The following is a 12,219-nucleotide window of genomic DNA, read 5'->3' as shown; positions in this document are numbered from 1 at the left end:
CCGCCAGCGCACACTTTACACGTCGCGATCATGCGGTCCTGAACCTAGGCCGCGACACGGGGTTGCGACAATCACCCGTGCCAAGTTCAACCGCCCTCTCAGCTGCCTTCATGTTGCGATGCCGTGCTCTCTAGATATTGACGTCTTTCCTGGAAGACTACCCCGCACAGTGCTCACCATACCCCCCTCATCATCGAAAGCTATTGGATAATCCCGGATAATTTAATACCGCCGGTCATTGGGCCGAACACATCCGCCGCGCTCCCCCGTTTCCCCGCAGGCTACGCACAGGACTTCATGGACGGCGGGATTCCGTCGGTAAATGGACGCGAAAACAATTTCATCCACAAACTGTCCAACTGACGAGGCAGGGCCGAAACGCTTCCCCAAAGCAGCCGCAATCTCAGTCAATAGGTGGCCAATACCTCACGGCTTATCTTGGATATCGGCAACGTAGCACGGATTCCGATCTGCGCCGGTGGCTGGCTTGGCCACGCGCTCCACAACGCGAATCGCCAGTGTTCTAGAAGTGCGGACAATTGTTCCTCCAATGTCCCGGTAGCGGCCGCCGGACACTACACGTTTTGTTCGGACTCCATCCTCTCTTTCAAGTTCGCGCTGCCGCACCCTCCTCAGTGTCCCGAGCTCTGGAGGGGCTGAGGCCAGGCCCCCAATTTCTACATGATCCACACTTGCTCAACCCTGATCCTGGGTTCCTGAAGCTTGTACGATGTGCGATTCAAGTCAACTGACACTGGCAGCTGCACCGTCAAACTGCCAACGAATCACAAAAAAACTGCACGCTGCGATCAGATCATCATCGCCGAGGCGAGATGCCTAGGTCCGCCGAGTCTGCCCGTCTCTGGTCTCGCTCGGTTGTCCTACAGCTCAGCCCCGTAACTCCCTTGGCCATGAATGATGTCGATCCGAACAAACGTTGCGAGCCAGCAGACGACTATTCACTTGAATGAGGTCAAAGAGACGCAATAGGTAGTCGCCGGGTGAATGGATATCGGACGCGGTCTGGGGCGGCTTTGGAGCAAGCTGCCAGGGGCTAAGCTGCAGAGATGGCCGTGTGAAGTCACTATCGACGTTGCTATTTATTGTTGCCGCAGCAAAGTGCTGCCGTGCCGTCATATCTGCAGCCTGTGCAGCCGCCTGCAGCAGACCATCCCACGCCTACTACGTCGGGTCGCATCTGCAAGGCTGCTTGCTGGCTCAGCTTCTTGGATGGGCCCGGCGGGTGAGACCTGCCCACCTTGCTGGCGGTAACCGTCGGCGTCCAAGGACGCCGCGAACGGATGATGGAAGCTTGCCGATGTCATTCAGCGATCCGTCGGCTAATTAGGAATTTCGTTATGGGAATGAACTAGAAGACGCGTCGCTGGTTCTTGAAACTTCAATGGAACAGTTTCCAATTCTGTCCCATAGTCGAGTCGGGAACGGGACCTCGGGAAACATCCCTGAACCTGCTCCCCTTGCCAATAATCTATCTTGGCTCCTTGCGGATTGGACCCTTTGGCTGATGGTCTGGTGCGACTTTTCCTCAGCCGAGAGTTCCTCTTGGCCAGCGAGGACAATCAGGGTGAAATACGACGGCACCACGCCCATCAGGGTAGATGATACCGAACGTTGTGGCATCACCCTGTACTTTGTTGTTTTGCACAAAAGAAAAAGTTTGCTCCCATCTCATACAGCAAGCAGCCCAACCCGAGGATATGGATGACGGCCCGTCGCTCTACCAGCCGTGTCTTCATGCCGACTTGCCGACTTGCCGAGTTTCTTATGCGTCCTTCCGGGGAAACGATGATAGGCTCGCCAGGTTGGATGCTAGCTAGTGCTTGGGGTAATGATGATTTTGGCTGGTGCCGCCACTGCGACAAGTTGACCGACACACTACGGAGTACAGTAGAAGGAAGGGAGTTTACAGGGAGTCCTTCTACTGTGTCAACTACGGTTCCTCGCACGCGGGGACCCTACTTTTCTACATAGTAGGGCCGGCGCCACAGGCGCCTTTTTTTTTTTTTTTTTTTTTTTTGCCGCGTGCACCACCCACCTTGTAGAAGTTGGGCGATTACAAACAGGCCCGCCAGCAATCCAGATCCTGGCTAGGCTGGCCTACTTGGGGAGTTGACGAAGGATTGTGGAAGGGAGCATCATCTGGCTTTTTCGAAAGATTATTGTCCCGAAAAAGCCGGGCGAAACAAACTGCGCCGTTGGTGGCGCGTATGCAGCTTTCACGGGCAAAGGTAACCCAACCGGGCTCCCGCAATCCGGCCTGCTTCTTCACACGTAATCGACAGCTCCTTCCTTCCTTCTCAGCTTCCACATCCGGTCATATGTAGAAGCGCGCACACCTAATGTACACTAAATACGAAAAGACGGAACCCAAATGGGTGGCACGCGGGGTGCCGTAGTGTAAGTAGCGAGTATATGCCCGAGTTCACGCCGTTACCACTTGGCCACTTGTCCACAATGATCACGCCCTACCTTTTTGCAGTAATCGTTGAACAGATCCCAATCCAACTTTCCAGGCGGCCAACACCGGTCGCTGAAACCCCCCCGCCGCCGCCGCTAACTGCCGCTGGACTTCATCGAAAGTAGTTGGACGGCATCGCCTCAGCCTCGAAGCCCAAAAGCAGAGAGCAACGGCCCAGGAGGGATGACAAACACCAAACCGAATCTGGGATGAATCCCGATGCAACGCTACAACGGCCCATTGGGGAGGGGATCCTGGTGCTGAGCGGCGGCATACATGGAATGGTGTGTGAATGGGTCTAATGCCGCTTGGCTGTTCTTGGACTGGCCGCCTCGAGACAACCCAAACGAAGCACTAATGCTGCATGTCACCAATTGCACTGGGGCTACACTCTGGCAGCGCCGCCGTGCTGCGGCGTTGTACATAGGGGGTAGGACGCGACTCGTACGACACGCTGATCGAGATGACCGGGCGCAATCGTCAGGCTTGGAGCCCCCTCTGGCACCTATATCGAAAATGACCCGCGGCCTATGCTACCGACGACGCCTCTCGCGGCCTTGGTTTTGTACAAGTGATTGACATGGTTCGATCTTACCTTTCGGCTGCACACTAATCCGGAATGAGAGCCTCCAAATCCGACCGGGCAAGTGGGTGAGGCCTTTGCGAGTGATATGGGCACGATGGATAACCCCAGGTTGCCCTGCAACGCCGCACCCAAGAACAGAGCATGTGTAGGGTCTGCCCTCGTGCTCGAGGCCCTTCAACTCGTACCCCCAGGACAGGCTATTGAACGGCAAGTTGGCAGATTCAATTGCCAAGGATGTCACTGGTCCGCGCTTGCTGTCTGTCAGCTTGGCCCAAGTCATATCCCCCGCAGCGACTGACGAGCAGCTCACAAGGTTGTAAACCACGCATGCGCCCCATATGCAGGTTCTCTCACCACGGTGCTCTGGCGTCACATTCAGACGACCACTCAGAACGGACCAGGGGTGGCACATGGCGTCCTTTCCATATCCAGCGCTTGTGGAGACATGCGAGCTCGGCCAAGTTGGCACGAATGCAGCACTGCTTTAAAAAAAAAGCGTTCCCACGTATGTTGACACATTAACATCAAGCCTGATGAGAGAAATTCCCTTCTGTCCACAACGGCTCAACTCCGAAACAAAAGCCTGCCGAGAATGCTGTCTGTAGAGAGGTCGAAAGGTGGGGTGCTGCCAGCTCATACACACACTCTCTCCCCCTGTGTGTGTGTGTGTGTGTGTGTGTGTGTGTGAGTGAGAGAGGGGGGGAGAGAGAGAGTGTGTGTGTGTATGTGTCTCGACTTCGGACGAACCCGGTCGATGACATACTTCCTCATCGAGATTATTGCCTGAACAGTCGGTTACGTCGAGTCCACACGCTGTTAAACAATTATGCCGGGGAGACGCCAGCTTCCATAGGCCGGTCAGTACAGCATCAACCGGCGCGAAAAACTCGGGGCCTTCGGCCCGGACTGCTTGACCTGCGAGCACCGTGATGATACGCTTTCTGCCACTGCGCAAGGGCTTCTCGGGACCTGACAAGGAGGCCAAGCTCCGGTCCAGAGCCCCAAAGCCAACCATTTCGCACGCCAGCAACACCCGTCATTCAGCCCGCCGTCGTGCTGTGGTTGGGCAGTCGCTTGGTTCATGCATACGGCACACCCAGAAACCGCAACAGAGGCGAACTTGACGTGTGGCTAGTGATTGTGAGGGAAGGCCATGTCGAGTTCGTTTGCTTTCCAGGGCCGGGCATGGTCTGAACATGGTTTCCATGGTCTTCGTATAGTTGGACATCCTAGACCGGAGGTTCCCATGGCCTTCGCAGCGGTGCTGTGGAAAGCTCGCCTCACCCAATTCCTCCATACCTCGGGTCTGCTCATACTTGAAGGTTGACCCGCCCATCCATGACCATATACAATATGATCTTGGGGGCCTCGGACCAACCTTGATCCAGTGGGTAGCTCAACTTCCCGTCTGGATTTCCCGCTGGTGCTTTTGGATGACGTGTACTCTTTCGATGCCCCCTCTTTGGGGCATGAAACTTGTCTCAAGTTGCATGTATACCAGAAAGGAGTACGGCTGACAGCAAGCTTTGTGCCTTTCTGTTTGGCGAAGCCATTATGTGATATTGCCGCCGTATATCGTCGACGAAGGATTCAATATCCGTGAGAGTTTGGTCAGGAGATATTCAACGGACAACCCAAAACGCCCGCGCCTAGGTACCTTTATCTTATAACATAGAGTTTGGTGCTCGGCTCTCATTGGCTTGAAGCTATTTCCATGACGTCGGGTAACGGGATGCCGGTTGTGCCTGGCCTCCTCCGAGAAGGGCGGAACGGCCGCAGGTTGTATCAAATTGCGGCGACACCTGAACGTTACAGGATGCCATGTTGTGGAAGAACTGACACAGGTTGAATGGCCTCCTCTAGCTCTGGGACTGCAGTCGTCGTGCTTTTGATCCCCGCTCCTTCAGCGACCCTTTGTCTGGTATCCAAGTTCCAATGGCAGCTCAGAAGACTCCCTTCTCTTCCGCCCCGACTCTCGTTGCGGGCACAAGATGCAAAACACAGAAACCCTAAGGGAAGTAGGGGAGTTGAACCATGGGACGAGGTTGAGTTATGCTCGATCCACTCAATTAGAAAGTTTCGTAGTAGGAGGTAGCCCTTCTGTCGATAGCATTTGCATCAACATAACCCAGAGCGCGATGGCTGTGACCGCGATCCGGGGGGGGATGAGGTGGGACGAGTACACCGAGCTGGTGTTACGGGAGTCACTGCAATACCTTCGCTTCCATTACGGAGGTTCAGTGTCACCCGAACGTTCACGGTGATGGTATAGAGTCAGATAGGCAGATGTCAGTCGGTAACTTGTGGTGCAATCCCAGATGCTTCTGCCAGACGGCATGACTTGTAAAGCGTGTGCGACAGGGCGGCGAGAGTAGATCAAAACCAAAGGACAGGACGAACTGGCTGTCCACAGCTTTTCCCAGAGACAAGAGCCGGAGGGATAGTGTCAAACCCCTCATCCTTGCCCACTTGAAGGAAGTGGTGCTGTGAGGTCGAGGAAGGCTTTCACACTGAAAAAGAAATCTGCGGCTGGCAATGACGGGCACGATGCCTAGCCCTAAGCAAGAAGCAAGAACCCCGGGTAGCTGGTCGTTTTGATAGCTTTCGCTCGGGTGCCGGGTGCAAGGTACTACAAACGGGACATATCTTCCGCCTCCCGAGCATTCCTTCGTAAACTAGACTCATTGATGTTAGTAGATGATCCATCAATATTTGCCAGTCTTGTGACCGTCAACGTACTACTTGGCTTCTTGCGAAACACCCTCGGGGGTTTGAACTGTGATGGCAGGTGAAGTATACGGCCAGCAAGAGGCTCGTCGTCACTGTTGAAGGTAGTGATGGCGTCACCTTCTGGCAAACAAATTTGACCAGTGGAAAAGACGACGTGGGGACAACCGTACTAGGGAAGAGACCCAGAAGCTGGCATAGTTTGCTGTGGCATTTCTGTTAAACCAAGCCAAGGCAGGTGCTCGGGTACCTGCATCTCGGTTGCCGTTTGCCCATCCCTCCTTCTGCCTTACTCCTGCCCTGTTGGACCGAGAGCAACAAGAAACCAGTCCGCCTCAGAGCCCCCTAAAGACAGTCATGTTGAAGGGCTTTGTTGTACTCCAAACAAATATTAGAACCAAGATGGCTGGAACAAAAGAAAGGGAGTGAAAATAAGAAGAAGAAAATAAAGGAAAGGAAGAAAGAAGAAGAAAAAAAAGTATACCGACGACGGGACTTGCACCCGCAACCTTTGGCTGAACCCAGAATAGGAGGCCAATAAGCTACTATTGCTCCACGCCGGCTGCTGAACCGTTAGACCATGTGATCTGCTGGCTTTGTTTGTTGGACGGGAGGGACGGCAAGACTGTGTTAAGACGGAATGGAAGATGTGAGGTTGGGTGGGCAGGAGCAGGTGAGTATGATGCGGGCGGCGTATCTGGTTCGCTGGCCGACAATCATCCCCCCTAACACCACTCCTACATATACCAGCTCTCCAACCAGCTAGGAACAAGCGTTGCAAGCCTGGACCTAGGCAAACTCCGCAACAAGACATAAAGGGTGTTTATATACGCCTTTTATCAGGCCAAGCCAGGCAAGCACTGTCGACGTGGTTGAGAAAAGGCAGAGTAATCTCTGGTGTCCGAAACTACCTAGCTGCAAACTAGCATGTCCATGCATGGGATGATGCTCTGCCATGAGAGCGCCAGGAGTTATACTCAGAGACCCAGTTCCACTCCACCAATCTGCTATCACGTTCAGGGCAAGTGAATAGAAATACACATTTGTGTTGGTTCTTTCTAGCCAAGGCGTAACAATGCAAGAGACTTACTTACGGGTGGACCATGGAAGACTAGTATAGGTCAATGGTTATGGTCGAGAACATATCGAAACAGGCGGTGGATGGCGGTCACACAAGGCACATCTCGAGTCAATGTAAACAGTAATGCCATGCAAAACTCTAGGAGTGTAATACATCATCCTGCACCATACTCCTGAGTATATGCGTTCCTTCCACCGAGTACATGTACAGTATATGGAGTTATCGATACACAAGGAACCGCCTCTCCAACATTGTATTTTACAACCAAACCCTCTCCCTGTACAAGTCACACACCTCTTTTACGCGGCCTTCTTTTCGGTGGGAACCTTCTTCTTTAACGAGGCGGGCGGCGACTTCAGGCCGGCGAACACCGCGGCGGCCACGACAGCCATACCCGTGGCGCCCATGGTGTAGGCGACCTCGCGGCCGGCCCACCAGTAGACGCTGGTGAAGAGGATAGGCCCCAGTCCACGACCGAGCTGGCCCCAGCTGCGGAGGATGCCGAGCTTGCCGCCACGCTCGCCCTCGGCGGCCTCGAAGCTGCTGAGCGCGTTCAGGCCCGTGACAACGGTCGCCGAGGTGATGGCCAGGCACGTCGCCGCGGCGTACAGGCCCGAGGTGGTTGTGATGCGGCCCAGGAGGACGAAGGACATTAGGCACGCCACGACGCCGACGCGCACGGAGAGCAGGGGCGGGAGGCGGCGTGTGACGCCGCCCTGCAGGATCGAGGCGACGAGGCCAACGAAGCCGAGGAGGCGGCCGTTTTTGGCCGAGCCGAAGGCGAAGAGCTCGTAGGTCATGAAGGACAGCGAGGACTCCATGCCGGAGAAGAAGAGCAGGAAGACGAAGTGGACAGCGTTGAGAAGGAAGTGGGAGTTGGTTCGCAGCAGCGGGGTCGAAGCTGTTGTCGGCTTCTTCTTCTCCTCCTCCTTGGAGGCGGCGGTGGCGGCGCGGCCCTTGCCGGTCAACGCGGGGAGGGTCTCAGGAAGGCAGAAGTACAGGTAGATGGTCTCGGTCAGGATGAGGAACAGGCTGAAGCCGGCAGCGGTGGCGAAGGGGTTCTCCTTGACGGTGGTGATTGTGCTCAGCCAGGCGCCCAGGCCGGGGCCAAAGGTGAAGGCGATGGAGAAGCACGCGCCGATGAGGGCCATGGTCGATCCCCTACTCTGCTCGTCCGAGATATCGGTCGCCATGGCCGTCGCAAGTTGAACGTTGCCCTCGGACAGGCCGCCGACAACGCGCGAGGCGACAAAGGTGCGGAAGTCGACGGCAACTACCCACAGGAGCACGGAGAGAATGTTGCCACACATGGAGGCCAGCAGGGCAGTGCGGCGGCCGTGGCGGTCCGAGAGGTGGCCGATAAGCGGGGAGGCGACGGCCTGCAGCAAGCTGAAGAGAGAGCCGAGGGCGCCGCCGAGGAGGACGATGTCGTAGCGCGAGTCAATGGGGCGGGCGAAGGCGGCCTTGTAGCGGTTCAGGCCCGAGAAGACGGACTGCAGGAGGGTCGCGGGGCCGGTCGCATCGGCAATGGCGGGGCCGACTTCGCGATCACGGTAGAACTCGAGGAGCTTCGGGAACAGGGGGAGGATGAAGGTGAAGGATATCTGGCGAAGAGCATTGTCAGTGTTGAAGCCATGAGGCGCTGGGCGGGTGGCGGAGAGGTCAAACTATACCAGGTCAAGGAGGAGGGAGATAGCGATGACTCTGAGGACGCGTTTGCGCGTCGAGGGGTCGACTGCCGGCGAGGCCGGCGCCGCCACTGCTGCTGCCATGGTTGCGGACTTGCGCTGGGGTATCGAGTGGTTTATGGAGAGAGAAGAAAGGTCGGTCCGCGAGGAAGGTCCAGATGGGGAACCACAAATGTGAGGCGCGGGGATAATAGTTGTGGTATAATAATAGATCTTGAAAATGAACGTGGGGTGGGATGATAAGAGATATTGGAGAAGGAGAAAAGAAAAGTACAGCTACCACGACAGCATCCGCAAGCAAGATAGCAGTAGATGAGGAAGAGAGAGAGAGAGAGAGAGAGAGAGAAAGAAATGCGAGTGAAAGGGTAAAGAAATCGTCCGAGAGACAACAAGGAGGCAAATGTGTAAAGGTATACTCAGCCAGGGAACAAGTGCAACAAGAAACGAAATAGGCTACGTGGAACGTCCAAGCTCCGCTGTCATAGCCGTCACTTGCAGAAACGTGCTCTTCCCAAATCAAGTCCCCTTGTTCCTTGAAATGCGATGTCCAGTCCGATTGTTTCAGGCCCAGGGGCTCGCGCCGAGGGGAGGCCCCACCACGGGCAGTCCACTGGGGTACACTAAAAGCCAATGCCCGGCCACTCAGAGCACTGTATTGGTGACACTAACATCGGACGGACGACGCCCAACGCCGTCCGTCCGCCCCGCCCGCTCCAATATCTTACGCGGGACCGGGCCTTCGGAGTCTACCTGCATAGTAGGTATACTTGGCCTTTCCATTGGACGACAAGGCTTGAATAAGCCGAGTCGTGCTTCGATCCTCATTTTCTTTGAATAGCCCACTAGAAATCATCCGAACTTTGCATTCGTTTTTTTTTTTTTTTGGCTGATGAGGGATTCCAATTTGGTGACATCCGATTGACTCGCTGCTGCTGTGTCGTCTCACCTCACATCAGATTGGGGGGGATGTACCGTCAGCATTTCGGACCACTTCCAGGTCCGGACGCCGGAGAAGGTGAGCAGCCAGCCAAGACCTTTGTCCTACCCAACCGACGCCAAAACTCTACTGCGTATAGTAGACTATGAACAAAGCCAGTACAGCCCAACTTGGGTCTGCCACCACCAACGGGACGAATCACAAATGGGACGCCCGCAGTCCGTCAGCCGCATCATCAAGATTGTCAAAGGCGAGGTGGGATGATGTTGGATTATTAAATGTCATTAGCCACGCGAGCCTTAGACAACAGAACAAACCCCGTTGTCCGGAATACGCCTTGTATAGGATGGAGATGAAGCAATCCGCCGCCATCTCACAGTCTGACTGACGTCTCGAAAATTTTGATACCCCAACATCCCCATGCCATTAAACAACATTGCCGCTGCTGTCCACGATACCGCTCCAACCCATGATTGAAGCAGTCTCGTGAACATGGGACACAGCTCCGCCTGCGTGGGCATCATCCCGAGACGGTCCGAGAACGTGTCGAGGAATGTTTTGGCCAGCTTGAGGGTTCATATCATGTGCTGATCATCAGGCCTGGGGAGGTGCTCGTGAGAATATTGTCAATGATATGCTTCCCAAGAGTATCGTCCTCGACTGCAAGTCTTGTAAGCTTACTGGCCGATGCAGGCTATATGCCGCACTGGAGCTTCATCCGAGCAAGGCGTACGCATTGATGGCTGTTTATGAGCTTTCTTCCGCGCGCCTGCCCAGTAGATTGACACCGAGCCTACGAAAGCTTGCCGGCTGCCAGCTTGATCAATCATCAGCATATTTTCAGAAGAGTTCAGCAATCTACTGCGTGCTGAGCGTGAAACTCTTCCGAGGTCGATTGGGCTCGGTATACAGCTACGGTATGAAGGGCTTCGACCCTCCACGACAGGCCCGTACTCCCGGTATATCTCGATAATCTCGAACAAGTACTGGACTCCAGGATAATATCGTACACAACTCTATGTTTGCGTCAGTCACAAGCCTGAATGTGCCCATGAGAATCGGCGCCCTCTATCATAGTGTCTTTATGACAACGATTTGAAACAAACGAGCCGAAGGTGATGTATTTCAGAAAGCCAACAGGTCAAGCATGGCCCTGCGGGGAGCGTGGTTGCATTTGTCTGCCGGCCATCCATGTCTTCTTGGGTTACTTTTGTTCGCTGCCTCCATTGTGACTTTTGTTCAACAAGGATCCCGAATCGACCCGTTGAGCCTCAATTGAGACGAGCTCACGGATAGACGAGGGCATGCTGCGTTTGATGGAAACCGTTTCCGTCATCTCTGGGCTATCCAGCACCACAACCAAACTTAGTTAGCAAATTTCAATCGTGTTGACACGCCGCACGTGGCAAGAACCAGACGAAAATACCATTGCATGGAGACAGACAGGTCGAGGCGGTGGATCTGGAACAATTTCATCGGAAACGCCGACGCTTACCGGCGTCTAAGACCAACGCTGGAGGTGAATGCCTCGCCAAGAAGCAGCACTGCCACAGTTCCAACCGCGCAGCATCGCTGACCGGTAAAGCATGCGAGGTCGAAATTGGTACCGCCGTAACATGGTTCCATCTCAATGTTGAGCGCGACGTTGAACCAGGCTGCACGGGGACGGGTGTGCACCGGACGTAATGCAGGGTCCTTGTCGCAGTGCCTGTTTCCTGTCACCGATTCCAGGAGGGTGTGCAGTCGATGGCGAGCTTGATGTCTGCCAAGCTACGTCTGTCGAAAGGGAAGCTCGACGGAACATGTCTTGGGCCAGAAATGAGGGTGATGACGGCATCGAGCAGAAGAGGGCTGACAGTAACACTGCCGGTCGCAATGATCACATCGCCTTCACCTTCCCTCTTCGATACTCTGAGTGGATGGCAAAGTGCCTGGATCGTCGTCGGTCAGCGTTCGTGGGGCGAGCAAACAGCCGGCCACATCCTGCCCAGAAGCCCGAAGAAGTTGCAAAGTCCGAATCGCGATGGACACCGCTCTGTCGAGCACTCCGGTGCCGAGGATGAAGATTATGGCTGCCTGGAAGTGGAAATAGGTAGTTGTCGAATAACAAAGATACTGTTTGGACAATCAATCAAGCAGAGGAAAAATTAAGCTTCTGGGAGGCAGCAGGCCTGCATAGCGGGGAACCTGTCTGCTGGGACCAGGTCCGAAGCTGCCTAGAGAAGCCCCACTGGGTCATCACAGGGCCCATCATCCTCACCAACATGCACTAACAAGCACTGCCCAGCCAGCTGCAACATCACCCCAGCTTCAATCCTTGAGGAGCAATTAGCGCCGCATCTATGCATGATGTTCTTCGATTTTTCCTTCTTCACAACGTCAACAGCGCCAAGTCTGAGAAAACGGAAATATGGAAGGCGGTAAACTTACAACACGACACTCTTCCCCCGAACCAATGTGGCCCATCTCTCCAACGGTCCCCCCTTCTTCGACATCTCATAATATCTCGGACTAGGAGTAGGATTGCTATCCCCTCTGCTGCGGCGCAAACGGACGAATAACATCTTAGATGGCTGAGGTATGCCAAGACAACCCTACAGGGTCCTCGACCATTTCTCTGACCCCATCATCAGCCCGCAGGATCCTTCAGCCTATTCTGTGCTCTCTAGGTGAGCACTTTGTCTACCTCATCCTACCGGAATAGGAACTGATGAGCTCGTC

The 12,219-nt window shown here is 54.8% G+C and overlaps 4 protein-coding genes and 1 non-coding gene across 5 annotated transcripts; all 5 read right to left on the bottom strand.

The window, feature by feature from the left end:
* Positions 1-222: 222 nt before the first annotated feature.
* On the bottom strand, positions 223-913 carry LY79DRAFT_590137 (uncharacterized protein; the record flags this gene model as incomplete). The annotated part of the gene is made up of 3 exons (XM_060561111.1): positions 223-402; positions 454-575; positions 886-913. The coding sequence occupies 3 exons, from the start codon at positions 911-913 to the stop codon at positions 223-225; spliced, it is 330 nt and encodes a 109-aa protein (XP_060414369.1).
* A 1,760-nt stretch (positions 914-2,673) lies between these two features.
* Positions 2,674-3,477, bottom strand: LY79DRAFT_659240 (uncharacterized protein; the record flags this gene model as incomplete). The annotated part of the gene is made up of 2 exons (XM_060562741.1): positions 2,674-2,833; positions 3,075-3,477. The coding sequence occupies 2 exons, from the start codon at positions 3,475-3,477 to the stop codon at positions 2,778-2,780; spliced, it is 459 nt and encodes a 152-aa protein (XP_060414368.1). The 3' UTR covers positions 2,674-2,777.
* Positions 3,478-6,273: 2,796 nt separating this feature from the next.
* On the bottom strand, positions 6,274-6,355 carry LY79DRAFT_t120. Its single transcript has one exon. It is a non-coding gene; the product is annotated as a tRNA-Arg (tRNA).
* Positions 6,356-7,172: 817 nt separating this feature from the next.
* LY79DRAFT_579633 (major facilitator superfamily transporter) lies at positions 7,173-8,645 on the bottom strand (the record flags this gene model as incomplete). Its single annotated transcript, XM_060560041.1, has 2 exons — positions 7,173-8,477; positions 8,547-8,645. The coding sequence occupies 2 exons, from the start codon at positions 8,643-8,645 to the stop codon at positions 7,173-7,175; spliced, it is 1,404 nt and encodes a 467-aa protein (XP_060414367.1).
* A 2,057-nt stretch (positions 8,646-10,702) lies between these two features.
* LY79DRAFT_579632 (uncharacterized protein) lies at positions 10,703-11,964 on the bottom strand (the record flags this gene model as incomplete). Its single annotated transcript, XM_060560040.1, has 3 exons — positions 10,703-10,841; positions 10,994-11,268; positions 11,929-11,964. The coding sequence occupies 3 exons, from the start codon at positions 11,962-11,964 to the stop codon at positions 10,703-10,705; spliced, it is 450 nt and encodes a 149-aa protein (XP_060414366.1).
* Positions 11,965-12,219: the final 255 nt, after the last annotated feature.

The sequence above is a fragment of the Colletotrichum navitas genome, assembly GCF_030913465.1.
Source record: "Colletotrichum navitas strain CBS 125086 chromosome Unknown LY79scaffold_28, whole genome shotgun sequence".
NCBI lineage: Eukaryota > Fungi > Ascomycota > Sordariomycetes > Glomerellales > Glomerellaceae > Colletotrichum > Colletotrichum navitas.
Note: the sequence above shows the minus strand (reverse complement) of the source record. Positions and strands in the feature narration are given on the sequence as shown.